Source organism: Phycodurus eques, chromosome 13 (assembly GCF_024500275.1).
Source record: "Phycodurus eques isolate BA_2022a chromosome 13, UOR_Pequ_1.1, whole genome shotgun sequence".
Classification (NCBI taxonomy): domain Eukaryota; kingdom Metazoa; phylum Chordata; class Actinopteri; order Syngnathiformes; family Syngnathidae; genus Phycodurus; species Phycodurus eques.
This window is the reverse complement of record NC_084537.1, coordinates 1,679,736-1,697,904: the sequence shown is the minus strand read 5'-3', so window position 1 is coordinate 1,697,904 and position 18,169 is coordinate 1,679,736. Positions and strand designations below refer to the sequence as shown.

The following is an 18,169-nucleotide window of genomic DNA, read 5'->3' as shown; positions in this document are numbered from 1 at the left end:
TTGACCATTTAGGTCACTCATACTTATCATGTTATGTGTACATTAAACGAACAGTGTCTTCAAAATCACTTACAGATGTTCAAAAAAAAATAAAATCAAATGGTTAAAAACAGTTTAACGCTATATACAGCATCCACAATTGAGTACGACATAGTTCCGGCTTTGCATTTTTATCAGAATCTATTTATAATCTCTTAATTCACTCGAAAGGGTCTTTAAAGTGAAAGGAAAGTGATACAGTTTTCGGTCACTGTTGAGACCTCGAATACGGTTTCAAACATGCAAAAATTCAAATGTGATGCAAATAAAGAGGATGACTCAAATGTACGGCCCGGTCTTTTCTAACACACAAACACGCCAACAACTACATACACTGCACAATATATACAGTAAAGAGATCATCGAAATATCAGAAATCTTAAATCCAAATCATTTCTTGTCAATGATGACTTAAGTCCAACACAGTCATCTTTATATAACTTATTACACTTTAATATTAGTCTTATACATTGAGTGGGTTTTTTTGTAATTTTTTTTTACAAAAACAAGAAACATTTTAAAGTGATAAAGTGCATTAGTATTAAAATATATTCAATTACGCAATGAATATTGCAGATGTGACGATATAAACACGGATGTGTTCAAGAAACCTTTTTGTATGCGGAATTGTTTGTGCGAAAAGTCATAAATGTCTCACCCGCATGTTGTTTCTCCATTATGTGCAACGCTCAAGTGCACTTTCCCTCGGCAGGAGAGTCCTTCTGTGTTTTAGATCTGGGTCCCAATGCATTGTCTGAATGGTCGCTGGCATAAAGGACAAGACGAGAAAAGGACCCACGCAGGGCAAGGTCCAATACTCAACACCTCCTCAAGTGTCTGTCTCTAAATAACCATTCTAACAATAGCGCCTTCATCGGACGGACTTCAAACTTAAAGACGCACGTGCTGCCTCACTCCTTTCCTTTTTGCACATGCACGATGCGACCGCATAAGTGGAAGATGCAAAGACCGTGAACAGCTGAGAATGGCACACTTAACGAGAGGCTTACAGTTCATCCTTCTCCTCGCTCGCCAGGAATAGATTAAGAATAAGTTTCAGGAAACTAAGAAGTCAAACGCATGAACTGTAACGGATGTGAGATGGTCTAAAATTCCCATACCCTCCCTGATGAAAGACTGACAAATCTGACATCTCTGTAAGAAATACAGTATATTGTGGTGGGCCACTCGGAGGTTTTGTATGACTTTTGAGGCCTTCTTTTCCTGACACATTTTGTCAAATTCCAAATTGTGTGACGTAAGCGACATTTGTCTTCAGAGTTGCTACTGTCTCGCATTTGCAGAATGGTTAAAGGCTTGACTTTTTCCTCATTGAATACTGGAGGCCTACCAGGCAGATAACTAAAAACAGAAACAAGACTGCAGTGTATATAAAAAGTATACACACCCCTGTTCAAATGCCAGCTTTTTGTGTTGGAAAAGAATTTTGACCAAGATAAATCATTTGAAAACTTTTTTTCCACCAGTAATGTGACTCAGAACTCAACTGATTTATTTATTATTGATAAAGTTGTGTGTGTGTAGGTTAGAGAGAGAGATTATTGATAAATGAAACTAGCGAGCGGCTTGTAGATTATTGTAAGGAGTAAAAGTAAATATTTTTCTTAACATAAATACTTGAGTAAAAGTAAGAAGCTTCATGAAAACTACTCTGACAAGTACAATTTATCCAAAATGTTACTTGGGTTAATGTAACGGAGTAAATGTCGCGCATTCCTACCCGCCTCGGATCATTTTACACGTCATGGAAACAATGAGTCCCAGCCCTGAAACAATGAGTCTCTGCAATTTATCATCACGGAATACAGATAAGAGTAATCCTCCTCTACATTGCATTACATTTTTTTTTTTTTTTTTTTTAACAGTTGTTAATCTTTTATACTGTTTGTACAATATTTTTGTGTTATTCATTGCTCTCATCGCTCTCAATATATTATGTGTTTAGGCCTGCCACGATAGCACATTTTTTAGAACAATATATCTTCCCAAAAACCTTCAAGATAAACGATAGTATCACTGTTTTTTTTTTTTTTTTTTTATGCCACTGATATAACGATATTAGAACATAAAAAAGAATTGTACACATCTTACAAATTCTGTCCTGGTAATCGTACATATAAGCACAACTGCGTAATGTTCGCTCATTTCTTATATCAAATAGGGCTGCATTTCATAATACGAGCAAGTAAATAAAAAGAGAACATTATATGTGTTCAAATAAAGTGCTGAACTTAAGAAAAATGAAGTTTGAGTTTCCCCTTTTCCGTTTGGCATCTTGACACAATGATGTCTCAAACATCCATCCATCCATGTGTGAGGGAAAAAAATCAGTTCAGCGTGTGAAAGTGTTTCACTTGTGTACGAGTTGGGGGGGGGTAGCATCCATTGTGTGTATGCTAGGGATTCAGTCTAACCCTGGGGGAGCGTGGCCAAGAAATGACAACCGTGTTGACGTCTGCTCTTTTCTTCATCTTTTTATTACATGATGAACGTTCACATCACTGGTTGACAATCACAACGAACATCTCTTTCATACCAAAGATTCAGAATTGGAGGGGAAGATAAACTGTAGCTAAAAGATGGATGTCTCTAATCAGCAGTTAGTTTGTTGTCTTTTGCATGCTCTCTTACTCTGGTGTCGTGCCCTACACAATAACTGCACACACGACAGTGGGCCCACTTAGCAGCACTGAAAAGCAGAGTTTCTTTTTGTGTTACACGGTAAATGTGACTGCGGCACGCACTTGTGCACAGATCGACGTACAGTATATAATTGCACAATAAAACAGTATACTTATACAACAAGGTATACAGTCAATTAAGCAGGTTTGAATCTTTTCCATTCACAAATGGAAATTTTTTTTCTGACGAGCATTCAAGATCTACATTTCAGTGCTGAAATGCTGACAAGGCTTTTGTAAGTGAGGCATAACCTTTAATTTCTCACATACGTTTCAAAATGTATTCCAGTTAAATATAAACGATTGCTTGACCAAATGGAACAAATCCTTTTAACAGTGCAAATTGGTCCATAACAGTCCAATATTTAGAGTCAAGTTTTGAGTATTTTGATTATACCTGCCGTACGTCAGCATTTGTCGTCACTAATGGGCGGTCTAATAAAGAGCAATAACTATAAATAAGACGCCAAAAGACGATCATTGTTCACACTCATGTTTGGGGAATGGGAGTAACTGGAAGAAAGGGCTGGCTAGTGCGTGTCCTACCGTCCTGCACGAAATGCTGAAAAAAGTAGATGACCTATTTCAGCTTAAATATAGATAACATCTTTAAGTCTACTCTGATTCCAGGTTCAAATGATTTCATGTCTTTGTGTAAGCGTACTAAAACATCACACTTTGCTGCCCTTTCAACGGGTCCTACAATTGCATTTTTCATCCATCGTCCAGAGCAGAACAAGAACAGACCTCATACGTAAATTCCGCAGCTTACGTCTTTAATACATTTGAAAACATTCTTGAAATTTCAGAAGTCCCCGAAGGGGAACTCTGCCAAAAAAAAAAAAAAAAAAAAAAAAAAAAAAAAAAAAAAACCTCTCACACTGTTAATTTAATAATAATAATAATAATGCCATTTAAAGTTGTAACAGGTTTATGAGCAAAAATGTTCATCTGTCGACATCCACAACACACCGCGAAGCATGATTTTTGTTTTTAATTACATCAGGAGTGATAAAAAGGTGGTGCTATCAATATACAGGGGATAGTGAAATCCTCGTGGGAAAAGTAGAATTCCAGTGATATAATTGGACACAATTATATCACTGGAATATAACACAAACACGCATGGGTGGACATCATCTAATTATCACCTGTAGTGCAAGTTGCAGAGCTGCAACATTAACTCAGTCCTCCTCACGCTGATTCCAAAAGTACAAACGGAACGTGAAGCCAATATTAGATTGTTTGCAATATCACTGGTTAACCTGACTAACTTTTGTTCAGTGTAGAGCATGCCAAGTTCGGGTGTGCATTGCAGGGCTGCTGCCAGGGATTTGGTTCCTCATGAAGCAACATCGCATTGGGCCCCACCAATTCAATGTCCGTGTCAGTCATCATCACGTGACAATTACGGTATGCTAAAAGGTAGACAGTCAAATAGAAATATTCGTCGAGGTTTGGTCAGGGCACACTATAGTGCTGCTTTTTAGAAGTGGTTACAGCCAGTAGCACAACAGCAATGACCGAAGTTTGGCCAGAATCCACCAAAGCCATCAAATATTCACATCTTCTTCACGCTAAACCAAGACATTAAACCGACTACATGTTCATCTGGCCATACACATGAACAACTTACTATTTCTATCAAAGTGCTTTTATCTCTTTGCTCAGTTTTTGAAGTGAAGTAGTATGCCCAATTTAGTTTTACGCACGATCCACATATTTTACGCATAGGCATCCCATGGATATGCTTTGGAGGGTGCAAGTACAATAGCGAATATGATCATATTACTGTCTAGTTTTCCTTGTGACTTAATCATAAATTTAGCTACATAGTCTGGTTGGTTCCCAAAAAACACAGATGTACAGTACACAGCCGACTTTATCCATTCACAGTACTGTAAAAACAAAGGTTTCTATCAGTTTAGCGCCTCAAGAAACGAACGAGACTTGACATTCTTAGGGGAGCTGTACACCATGAACATGATTTGAATAGTATTTAACGTACGTATACATAAATAGCATGAGACACAGCTCAGCTTTGTGAGACAGCCTTAAGGTTTCCCAGCCAGACTATCAGTGTTCCAAACGCTGAGCGGCGCTCTACAAGATGGATGTGGAGGCAACACTTCACACATCTGACGACGACAGTCACAAATACCTTCACTGTTTAAGTGCATGACACTTGAGCGGGAAATTCATGAACTAAAGGCCCTTCCGTAAGTTGATGGTGGGCTGAACCACACAAAAAAGATTCTGTCGGTACGTTGGTGTATCACAGTGTAAAATGCAATAATGTTGTGAACTCTTTAAGTTCAGCAAAAATAATGCGCCATCACACTTTGGGTTCATTCGCTAAATGCCCTTCAATAACCTACTAAGAAAAAAAAAAACAACAACAAAAAAACATGCGCATTTATCGCTCTTAAAAAAAAAAAAAAAAAAAAAAAAAAAAAAAAAAAAAAGATTTTTAAAAGTATCTTTTAAATGTGTACTGAATTGGGCACAATGACACTACATGCAGATGACCAATGCTGAAGTACTGATGGCATTCATAATGTGCAGTCAAATAGTTCTCAGTGCTTTTTAAATACTTCTTTTAGTCGTAAGAAAAGCAACGATATTCATGTTGATATTTGACGACATGTTCTTGTGTGCTGCACAAACACATAACATTAAGGATCTAAAGCATACCATAAACTGGGCAAAATGTTTAAAAAAGCATCTACACAAAAAAACTACCCACTTCCTATTATTTACACTACAAATCCAGGCTCAAGTGAAATCAGAGATTCAGATTTGACCTCCCCCCGTTAATGTGCATTTGATTTCTTTGTATCAGTATCTTTTGGAGCACATTATTACACATTATGTCCAGGCAGCAAAATAAATCCACATTTCAATTTATTCAAATGTAACATACCCAGAAGACGGCACTTTAGATTCAACATTTCTCTCGTCCTGCTAAAATCGACCTTTTCTGCCCCGTGCGTCCGCATGCGTATATAATCACCAGTTAGTATCACTGTATTGCTCTAATCAACGTCTAATGAAAGACCAGAAGTGGAACTAAATGAATCCAAGGCTGGGTCGGGTACGTAAGACTACGATGAGTATGAGGTATCAACATACCTTATAATTTTTTTAATAGTATCAAGCATAGACCCTTGCACAGCAGCAGAACACATACCATCAATAACCTGACTTGTTTGGGTCGTTATAGCTGTGCAATGTGGATCTTTCGTTGCATGCGTGCGCTTGCATGCGGATGTACTTGGGATACTTTGTGCTTTATGCGTGTGTAATTAAAACTAACGGGTTCCAAAAGAGCACATTTTCCAAAGCAGCAAGAAGTATGCCGTCTCTGTCACTTCACTCATTCATGGAGCTCAGAGTAACACATCTTGCATCGCTTAAGGCCCAACGCACACTGAGGAATGCGGCTGAAGTGCACTGTCGTGGAAAAGCTACAGTTGGCGACTCCTCGCCGCACACCAAGCAACCGAGCGCTGCACATCTACCGAAGCGCCGCGCCAAGCTATTATTTTTTGATTGACAAGACAAAAATATGGCCCGGTTGTCAACGAACAAGCAGATGGCCACAAAGAAGAGGAAACGGGCAAGAAGAAAGGAGAGTGTGGACCTTTTGAGAGGCTATTGGCCTTACTCACTGACTGGACCCATGCATTTCAGCAACAGAGACTGCACGCTTTGCTTTCTAAGCACAGGTACGTAGGAAATTAGAAATATAGTTGAGAATCATTTGGAAACATAATGTATACATATATACTGTATTGGTACAGCTTGGCGGCTCACTTACTTACGCCAGACCCACAAACTTGTTTTTTGGTGAAAGCTTGCATTTTTAATTAGCCGTTACAGCTGCGACAATGTAACACCGTTCACCAAAAGCAAGGGCTGACGGTCGGCCACTCGCGAACACTCGTAGCAGAACTCTGCACACCGCACGACAGCTCGGTCGTTTTGTCCGCGTCGCTCGGTGTGCGACGGGCCTAAGCAATGTTGATGCAGATCTGAAGAATTAAATGAATGACAAATCCATGCATTCATCCATCCATCTTCTTCCGCTTATCCAGGGTTGCGGGGGCAACCTCTTAAGACAAATGACAAAAAAACTTTTACCATTACTGAGCTAAGCTAAACATTCCTGGTATGTCGCACAGGTCTTGTGCAAAAACCACGTGACCAGAAAGTCCAAGTGCTGCACACACTTTAATCAGTAGAACGCAAGAATATACTGCGCATGAGCCAACAGTTCAGCAATGCTGAAACATTCACCAAACACAAAACAGCCGACAGTTAAGTCGTGTATCAATAGACAATTATCACATACAGCCTACTGAATATTACGGTTTCCGGTGACAATTTATATGAAATGCAGTTTGAACAAGTGCAGCAGCGAGCAGATTAACTCCCGGGTTAAACACAACTCAAATGCAGCTAAATTAGGGTGACGCAGCAGTTCAATACAGATGCACAAAGTTCCACCTTTAAGTACAAGTCACGCAATTGACGACAAACTCCGTCTACCTGGTCTGTTATAGCTATGTTATACCAAAAGCGTTACGCGCAAAGGAATTCCAAAAAACTACTCTCCTATTGCTTTAAAAATGACCTTTACCTCCTTTACTCCTGACTGTATTAACCTGTTCAATCCTCATCCTCGACAGCTTTTACCCCCGTGATACTGATACCAATGAGTAACTGCGGGCATAAGGGATTCCATAGAGACGATGCTAAGCAAGCTCTCGTTACCTACAGTGACACAAAGTGCAGCGCTTGGAGTTACCGTAGATTTACAAATCACGAATTGTTGGCTAAAAGGATACGTGCGTCCATTCAAAGCAGATGCGTCATTTGCTCTCCAGCAGGCTTCATAGGTAAGCCTCACCTGGTTAGGAAGGTGTGGCGCTGGCTGAATGGATGTGAACATCAAAGTCATTTGCTACTGGTTGGTGGATCAGTGGATTGGTGAGTAAATTACTAATGTAGGTGAAGTTACTTTATGGAAAATATGCCCAACTAAAAATATTTATTTGAAGCGTTGGGGTGTACAGTGATGGGATTTCAGAATGGCATTTACGTCCTCTACGTCAGTGCTATGAGACAGAAGTTTCACAGACAAACATCAAGTGCTCTTCTCTATGGTGGGGTGAGCCAAAGGTCAACCGACTGGCATCGAAGGTCAGGGTTGGTGTACTGGCAGGCAGTGGAGCCCAGAGAAACACTAAGAGGCGGACTTTCAGCTTGGTGCTGCAGGAGGCGAGATGGAGGGCAGGGCCAAAGGGAAGTGACCATGGAAGGTTGGTTGGTCAACCGGCGAGCGCTTGGTGTACCCCACCAGAACTCTTGTGCTGAGATTCAATCTGCGAGAGGGAGGAAGACAGATTCAACTTGCAGTGCACAGTCACCAGCCTGCTCAGAAAGATTTACAATATTGTCATTTAATGCTCTTTTGTATTCAGTTCTGTGCTTTGTGTTTGTGTCCAAAAACGGGCTAGTTCATTTTTTTTTTTTTTTTTTTTTTTTTTATTACCCTCAAACTACTGACATTTCATTTTCCCACCGTTGCCACCCATTCAGTGAACACTAGTAGCCCCCTGCAGCTTTCACCCTACAATCTCAAAAACATGTTGCTTGAATGGGGATTTTTTTAAAATGAGGAATTCAAACAAAAACAGGACTTTTGTGCAAACAAAAACACACAACACAGTATGAAAGGAATGATGGTGAAATTACATTGATAACTTTGCATTCCCAGCACAAAATATTGTGCAGCCCCAACACTTACTTTTCTCAGCAATGCGCCTGTCAGTACCAAGGGGGTCTCTCACACCGTCCGCCCCAAAAGGACGAGGCATGGGCTCCTTAACCCCATTTTCCTTTGCAACACCTCCTGGTGCCGTCGTTGCCTTGGCAACGCCTGCTGGTCCCGCGTTTGGAAGTGACGGTGTCTTTTCCTCTCCTCTCTCCTCCTGTCGCCAGACAAAGACACGCGTGGTAGGCAAGGAACACAAAAGCACACAAACTATGTATTACTGTCCACTGCTAGTCATGCTACCACCCCATCTAGTGGTGATGACTGTGAAGAGCACAATGAGTCAGCAGAAGTCAAGTAAGTAACAGGCGACACACACGCTCCCTACATCCATCCATTTTCTAATCTATACCATGAGCTGGAGGCTATCCCCAGACTTTGGGCGAGAGTCAGGGTACGCACTAGACTGGTCAGCAACCAATCGCAGCGCACGTATAGACAAACAACCATTCAACGCTCACATCCACACGTCATGACAGTTAAACTTTACGTATGTTATTTTTGGAATGTGGGGCTGGGGGGACACACACAAACACAGGGACACCATTCAAACTCCACACAGGAAGATTTGAAACACTCGCAACCATGTACTATGAATACATTGGGCTACTAGATTAAAATTCCACCTTGTGTCCATTTGTCTGTGCATTGCCTTGGCCCACGTTGTCCAGTGAACCAATCTTGGACTTTGCCTTAATGTTAAGCTTATGAGATTCAATCTTCACATCACCACCACCTGCGTTAAATGTGTTAATATGAGACCAGAATAGAAGAAACGTTTTTGATTGGTTAGAGAATACGCAGACACACGTGCGCACGGACGAGAGACAACCTGGCTTGTACTTGATGTTGTCCTTGGAGCCGCACTTGGACGTGACCTTGCTCACATCGACCTTCTTGTTCAGGATCTGCACCTGAGGAGCAGAGATTTCAATCGATGAAGATTCCATTCGTGTAAATACCCACGCTCTGACCGACCCGCCATCAGTGATGTGACACCTGGCGCCTTTATAGAGGAACAAAACAACAACATCTCTTCCGGAGTCTCAACCTCAGTGCTGTCAACTGTATGTACAAACAACGGCCTGAATTCTTTTGAGTTCCCTACTGAAGAGCTAATTATAACAAATCATTAATAACGCTGAATAATATTTTATTATTGATACAGTATAATTAAATTGCTTTGTATTGATGGCATGGATGCATTATAACAGCGTATACACTGTATGACTGCTAACCAGAGTGGTAAAAAAGATTTGTTGAAGACACAAACATTCTTAAAAATCTATTTCATTCACATGCATGTCCGTGCACATCACAAACCTGTCTTTGAACAAATTATAATGCGCACAATTTATTGTAGGTGAATACCAGTACTGCAATTTTGCAGCCTCGGGGAAGCACACTTTGACAGCACATTAGTAAATACAGTCTTGAGATCACAAAAGGAAAAATAAATAATGGATATACTGTAAGATAAGGAGGAAAGCATGAGAACTGAAAATGTGGAGCTAGTTTCCCATCTCTCCTGAGGTCAGGACTCTTGGGTTCTTCAACTTTCGAAGTCATCCAACCATTCCTTCAGTTACTGGAGCCCCCAAAAGTTTTTAGCCCCCAAATTAAAGTTAGGTAAGAAAATGAAGGGGTCCATCAAACCCTTATTTGTTTAATAAAGATGTGTGACTCACTGTGTAGTTATTGACGCTAAATTACGGAATTTCTCTTATTTGCTTTAAGATATGCTCCCCCCCTTCCGGGGGGGCCCTTTTGATGCCTTTATTGATGGCTGCAAGCCTCGGAATACTGCTCAACGACAGGAATATTCAAGAAATTAATCAATGCCATCAATTTGGGGATTATCAACACAGTATGATTGTATTTATTGCCACTAACATCTTGTTGTTTTGTCAGGGTAGATACAAAACATGCATACAAAAATTAATAACGTATGAATTCTTCTTTTAAGATCCCATTCAAAAATTGTCAACAGCACCGGGATTGGTTGTATACTAGTTGTGATGAAACACATCATGCTTTTGGATACATGCATTAAGGCACAGATTAACTCGAAAGATGATGAATGCTAAACGTTCACATTCATCACAGTGAAGGCCAAACATCCATAAAGCAACGACAGAAAACATACCTTTTAGAATGCGGGGAATTTAAAACAGCAGTGTGAAGAACACTAAGGTAAAGATCAGTCTTATAAGGTGCAAAGATTTTGTCTAAATACAGCCCAGTCAGGTCTACATGCTAAAATATGCACACAGCCACGTAGCTTTTCATAACCCAAACTTCTTTCAGAAAGCAATGTAGGCTTTTCGTGGCTGCTACAGGAGGGAAATTGATTCTTAGTACGCCACAAATTTGGAATTTGCTTAAAAATGTTATCTCAGTCTCATGCCAAACCAATCTACTCTCACCAGCAGCAGCTTTACTTACATTGCCACCTCCAGGGACATGTTTGATATTGTCCTTGGAGCCACAGCGAGACGTGACATGGCTGAAGTCCAGCTTTTTGTGCACTATCTGAACCTAAAGACAGGCAGGGAGACACATAGGCAAGCAAGAAAAGGATAGGTATCAGAAAGAGGTGTTAAAAATATAGACAGAAAGAGAAAGAGAGTTGAGAGCAGCAGAAAAGAGCAGATCAGCTGGCAGCTTGAAGTTAACAGGAAACTTGCACTGTTATGGAAGTGTTTCTGTCATCCAAATCAAATGCTTCCTCTTTCATTAGCTCAGTGTTGGAATATCAGGTAAATGGAGCTGACGCATGAGGCTGTACTTTTTGTTGCTGTTGCAACAACCACTAGGCAGTTTTAAAAAGAATAATAAAGTAAAATACACAAATTTAAATCCAGTTTCCAAGATGAATGTTGACGTGAAAAAGATGAGGATACTGACTTAATAACAAAGTTCTTCCATTGACAGCATAAGAGAAAGCAAGCAAAAGGACAGGTGAGACAGAGCACATGCGTCACAATATTGTACTGCACAAAACATGCAGGGCAGTTGTGTCAGCGCATGCCATTCTACACAGAAATCCAAAGGTTGTTCGACTGTCACCGGGTTTGCGCACAAACTACCACGATGTTTTTGTTTTTTTTCAGGATGGATTACAGACAAAAGAAGAACGCTGACTTCTGTTACAGTGGTCAGGTCGAGTTCAAGCCATCATCATGCGTGATCTCACCTGAGACATCGGCAGATCTTGCGAGACTTCAGTCTAACTCAGGCAAATCAGTATTAACTACTGCGTGTTTTCCTTTTTTTTTTTTTTTTTTTAAGATATTCCAGAAGAAGGACCAGCTTCATCGCGATGTATTAAGATACGAACACGAATAAATAGCAGAATTTTCATGAAATAAGCCGATTGACAACTAAGTGTCAAGTATTAGACAGTATTTTAGTGCAAATGCCCCCTGGAGAAGATGCAATGAGGAACCAGGAGTTGATTGCTGGTAGCCATGTGCATGAGTCAGCAGAAGTCCAGGAAGGGTCCCTCGCTAACTACTGAACCGAGCACCATCACCTGTCATTTGAGGGTTTTGTGGTTGGAACATATAGCAATACGTTGAAACTAAACTCCCCCATTTTTGGGGGGTTTTGCAAGAATACATTGCATGTGCCTTCCCTAGTCTAAACACGGTATTTAGATGAATATTGCATTAGTGGAACACGAATTTAACAGTTTACTCCATCATCCTGTATTATTAAAATAAATGTAAAAGATTCATACGTGCAATTCAATGTCAATATGTGATAATTTAGAGAGGTGCAAGTATTATATCTGTCCACTGTGCTTGTGTAGATGAAGTTGTGTAGATGAAGTTGTCATCTACACAAGCACATTCCTTTAAAAGGTGGGTGCGCTCTGCTTGAGAGACTTGAACTTTTAACTCACGTGGCCGTGCTAAAGTTGGGCGAACATTATGTGCTGTGCCTCACAGTGTTGGTCCCAAAGCTTCATGGCAAGTAGGGCCGGCAGATTCTGCGGCTTCCCACAATTCTTTGGGTTGCTCTTTCCAACTACAGGTTGGTTGACTATGGCTTGTGTGTTAAAATAGTGACATTCCGGTCGTGTTCACTGCATCACAAAGCAACTTGATAACTTACCAAATGTACGAGCTGAAATTGCTCAGTAAGAGTCAATGTGAGTCATTTCTGCCACATTATAGTCAAATAGCCAATAATGTACCAGAGATGCGCAGGTGTGTAACAGCAGTACACTGATAAATAAAAAATAAAAACAAAATCTGCGATGTACTGAATATGCAATAAGTGGACCGGGCCCGATATGGCGAGGGACTATCGTATACAGTACATTTGAAAACTTTAATTCTTCACAGTGTGAAGAATTAGAATTATATTGTATTTCCTCATTTTGTGTCTGGGGGTATTTAACCACTCAACCAGGTGTAAGGCATTTATTAAGGGGCTGGCTTTTATTTAAAAATACTCATTTTAAAATAATATTTAATTACGATATATATTGTTTATGTCATGGATGCAGCCCTATGGGTGGGCACAAGCCAGTGCAAACTGTAGGCCGGTCCCAAGCCCGGATAAATGCAGAGGGTTGCGTCAGGAAGGGCATCCGGCTTAAAACTTTGCCAAACCAATATGAGCGGTCATCCAAAGAATTCCATACCGGATCGGTCGTAACAACGTCCGCCACCGGCGCCGGTGGAAATTCAGCTACTGTGGGTCAAAGTCGAAGAAGAGGTGGAAAGCGGGTTCTTCGGCAGAAAGAGGAGAGGAAAGCACAGCGCCTAGAACTGAATGTGGGGACTTTGAATGTTGGGACTATGACAGGAAAATCTCGAGAGTTGGTTGACATGATGATTAGGAGAAAGGTTGATATATTGCGTGTCCAGGAGAGCAGGTGGAAAGGAAAGATGACTTTGGCGGTAGGGAGAAAGATTAAGAAGACAAAGGTAGAGCACAGAACAATGTGGTGGAAGCTGAGAAAGGAAGAATGGTGTGCAGCTTTTCGGGAAGAGGTGAAACAGTCTCTCGGTGGACAGGAGAAGCTTCCAGAAGACTGGACCACTGCAGCCAAGGTGATCAGAGAGGCAGGCAGGAGAGTACTTGGTGTATCTTCTGGCAGGAAAGGAGAGAAGGAGACTTGGTGGTGGAACCTCACAGTACAGGAAATCATACAAGGAAAAGGTTAGCTAAGAAGAAGTGGGACACTGAGAGGACCGAAGAGAGGCGAAAGGAATACATTGAGATATGACACAGGGCAAAGGTAGAGGTGGCAAAGGCCAAACAAGAGGCATATGTATGCCAGGTTGGACACTAAAGAAGGCGAAAAGGATCTGTACAGGTTGGCCAGACAGGCAACGTGTATAGCAGCAGGTTAGGGTGATTAAGGACAGAGATGGAAATATGTTGACTGGTGCCAGTAGTGTGCTAGATAGATGGAACAAATACTTTGAGGAGTTGATGAATGAGGAAAATGAGAGAGAAGGGAGAGTAGAAGAGGCAAGTGTGGTGGACCGAATGGTTGTCGTTATTTGCCCTGTGACTGAATGGCGACCAGTTCAGGGTGTAGTCCGGCTTTCGCACAAAGTCAACTGGGACAGACTCCAGCAACCTCCCACCCTGAACAGGAAAAGTGGTATTGAGAACGGATGGATGGAAATCGTATTATAGAGAAAAAAAAGTCAGACTACCGGTATAATGAATTCTAAATAAAAATACAGTTAAAAAGCCAAAACAGAAGCAGACTGGGGATAAGTAATAAGAAGCAGTGTGGCGGCACCAATCATGAAATGGACAAATACATCACTGCCGAGCGAGCACAGAAGCTGCTCCAAATTGTTCTGACAAAACAATTGAACTGAAGACTCAACAAAAACACGGGCCAATTATCTGAGAACCGCAGCAAAACACTTTTGTGCACACCACATGGCAGCAACAAGTGGCAGTTTATTAGTTTAGCAGTATTAGTTCTCTGCATCATTGAATATTATTTCAGTGAAGTTTTAGAATCCATCACAAATGAGTTGAGTAGCCTGTATGCGTAACAACATTGCCATGGAAAGACAAAAATGGTACTTTCAAGAAAACACCATAGGCAGTTAAGAGTACTGTAGTTGTCCTGGTTTAGAGACTGTGCTCCACTTTTTTTTTTTTTCCTTTTACCAAAGCTCTGACGCATGGTGTGACTTCTTGTCATCCGTGCATTCACAAGCGATACTGTATACTTCTTCCTACAGCACCACAGCAGGCAGGCATGAGATGCCTACTCCCATTCTCGAGCTTCAACTCTTTCTCCAGGATGAAAACGGATTGCTGACGTGAGTGGCGCGGCAACAGCAGAGAATGACTCACTGAGAAGCGCGCACGTGCGCGCGAAGAAGGATGCTACTGGCATCATGCATAACAGTTATTAACTATCACTGAGGTCTAATATCATGTGATCATCTGCAAACATACATTTTCTGTTTACAATACACCGTGGTCTGCCATTAGCGGCATAGGGACGTTTGCCCCCACACATTTACACAATTAAATGAACATCTCTCTTGGCTACTCCAACATCCCTAAGTGATATTTGAGTGAGGAAAAAAATAGGACTAAGTCATTCAGTCCGAAATTTCCAGTGCAGCCTTCTGCCATGCGCAATTCATCTGCTTGTAATGTATTTCGGGGCAGGCACCCTTCTTGTTCACTTTGATGTCCATCTTCAGTTCAAAGGGCCGCTCAAAAACACAGGAATTTGAAAATTACTGTACATAGTGAGAGGATCGACCCAATTTACTGCCCCCCCCCCCCAAAAAAAAACAACAACAACAACAACACAATAAACAAACACACTAGTGCTTGTATTAACATACTGTAGATATTGTGATGTGTATTATTTCTGTGTACTGTATTATGAGTTGTGAAATCAGTGCAAGTTTATTCGAAGAAACAAGACTAGTTAAAATATGTGTGACTACCTACACACACGTCGGTGTGATTTACGGATAAAGAGGACTTAAGGAGGATGTTTAAAGTAGTTCAGTTTGGATATGTTTGACATTTTCTGAACTAAGAAGTGTGATTGTGGAATGGAAAGGGATGTGAAAATGAAAGTGTGGAATTGTAACACTGTCGAATCCATAAATTGTTACGTTAAATACTGTCCGTATCGACGCAGGATCCACAGCACAAGGGAGGAGATGATCTTTGAGCTAATGCCAGAGGTATTCCTTAATGCAGCGATAAGGAAATGATTCTCTTCAAACAAATGTTCCTTTCGAGCGACATAAAAAGGAAAATTGCAAATAGTTTGAACATTCAGCTAGGGAACTGAACTGATTTGATTTCCAGGTAGCCAAAGATACAGTAGTTTGAAGTAAACGGTTTGGATTAGTTGTATAAATGGTGGTACTCCGATAGCCTCACATCTGCAGTTTTTTCAGTTATCATCATCATCAAATGATGAACGAAAAGGAAAGATTTTGTTCTCATTAGTGTGTACTTAGGGGAAGCATAATAACTGGTTGGTTGATTCTTACCAATTCTGTGGACTCCAAGTGAAACAATTATTAATGAATTGCTTCTTCGCTGCAGGCAGCAGTGGTGCTGTTCATTTCGTTCCAGCTAGTTTGTGGCCTTAAAAGCATCACCGTGATGTCAATTTAGGCTAATGAGCGGCTAATCCTCGCAGACCTCTGCTATATGGCACAGCAACTGCATAATTCCGGCAATAGAAATAGAAGTTCAGAACATTCAAATAGAAATTCTTCAATCGTTTTGATTGCAACCCTGCACAATGTTTCAAGTGTATTCTTGAAATAAAGACATCTTTGTGGAAAATAATTAAATTTTCTCTGGCCATGTGGCAACGGTGGTGTATGTGGTCAATGTAAAGAGGAGCAGGGAGGATGGTACCGGTGTGTAGAAGTGAATATGTGGAGCCCGGCCGGGGACTCACTCTGGCCTTGGTGGAAGGATTGGAGGGGTCTGCTGTCTTGTTGTTCTGTATGGAAGAAACCTGGGGAGACACCCACCCCTTGGTCAGTAAATCTTGCTCTGTTGTAGGTATGTACATGATCATTATCTTCATTATGAAACATGGCTCTAGCAGTTTTGTAGTATTTGGCTGAAATGTGAGCCGAAGGTATGGCCCTATACATTTCATCTGGTTACTTCTGCCAACTGTCATGTAATCAATACAGTTGAAACCAATAGTTTACATACACTGTATAAGAAGACACCTGCACATTTTCCCCTCCCTCTCTGACATGAAATCAGACTAAACATTTACTGTTTTAAGTCAATTCGGATTACTAAAATTATTTATATTTGCCAGAATAATGATAGAAGTATTTATTTTGACATTTTTTCCCATTACTTTCTTCAAAGTCAGAATTTTACATACATTTTATTTGTATTTGTTACCTTTGCTTTTAAACTGCGTGACCTGGGTCCAACATTTTGGATATCCTTCCACAAGTTGGCAGGAATTTTTACCTATTACTCCTGACAGAACTGATGTAACTGAGCCAAGCTTTTAGGCCACTTTGCTGGCATATGCTTATTCAGGTCTGCCCATAAATTTCCAATAGGATTGATATCAGGGCATTGCGATGGCCACTCCAAAAGATTGACTTTGATTCTTAAGCGACTTTGTCACCACTTTAGCAGTATGCTTCGGGTCATCGTTCATTTGGAAGATCCATTTGCACCTCAGCTTTAACTTCCTGGCTGATGTCTGAAATATTTGCGCATAATTTTCTTTACTTATGAGGCCATCTATTTTGTGAAGTGCACCAGTCCCTTCTGTAGAAAAGCAACACTACACCATGATGCTGCCACCCCTGTATTTCAAAGTTGGGATGGTGTTCGCAGGCTGGCAAGCTTCCCTCTTTTACCTCCAAATGTAAAGACGTTCATTATGGCCAAACAATTTTAGTTTTGGCAGACCACAGGACATGTCTCCAAACATTATGATCTTTGTCTTTGCATACCATAGGAGGAAAAACTAATGATTTGCACAAAGGGGATTTTGCAAAATGTGATTTTATTGTACCAGCCCTCCTTTACAGGTATCATCTTTGGGCCAGCATAACTCCCCCAGAATTAACTTTAACCCAATTTCCACTATTTAAATATTAGTTTTATATTTGCTAATATTAGTTTTAAAGTTGGAGTTTGTTTTGTTCTATGCTTGTAACTTTGGAAAATGTGCACAATTATGCTTTTGCAGCGCAATGATATAGGAAATGAATTAGCCATTGGGGAATTTGCTGCTTTATGCAGGAATACTGTATAAGCCTAATGCCCCGATATAAGGACATACACGTATATTTTCTAAATACTTACTGTTAAAAAGATCATTTGTGAAGTAAAGAAGTCGAACTGACCCCATACTACCAAGAATAAATTAAAGGTTACCAGAGATGAGGTCTCAGGTGATTGAACAACGATTACAGTACAAACACCTGCAGTAACCAATCCCAGTGGAATCCACATCAAAACATGATGAGATGGATAAAAAAATGGTGATATGAAAAAAAACCCTTCTTTGGGCATTTCCCCAAGAAACCCCCCAAAAACGAGGTACGCATGAGGCATGGTAACAATGAAA

The 18,169-nt window shown here is 40.7% G+C and overlaps 1 protein-coding gene across 5 annotated transcripts in view; it reads right to left on the bottom strand.

Moving 5' to 3' along the window:
• Positions 1 to 6,961: 6,961 nt before the first annotated feature.
• The window catches only part of map4l (microtubule associated protein 4 like), a 68,993-nt gene continuing 57,785 nt past the window's right edge, over positions 6,962 to 18,169 (bottom strand). For 2 of the 5 annotated variants that reach the window (XM_061695271.1, XM_061695268.1), the window contains 6 exons: positions 16,514 to 16,573; positions 11,026 to 11,118; positions 9,413 to 9,494; positions 9,207 to 9,316; positions 8,554 to 8,737; positions 6,962 to 8,128 (listed from right to left, as the gene is read on the bottom strand). In XM_061695271.1, coding sequence (XP_061551255.1) covers positions 8,124 to 8,128; positions 8,554 to 8,737; positions 9,207 to 9,316; positions 9,413 to 9,494; positions 11,026 to 11,118; positions 16,514 to 16,573 — 534 coding nt within the window. In that variant the 3' untranslated portion in view covers positions 6,962 to 8,123. Of the gene's footprint in view, positions 8,129 to 8,553; positions 8,738 to 9,206; positions 9,495 to 11,025; positions 11,119 to 16,513; positions 16,574 to 18,169 lie in introns of all 5 variants that reach the window. The other 3 variants (XM_061695266.1, XM_061695269.1, XM_061695267.1) reach the window with 2 other exon arrangements.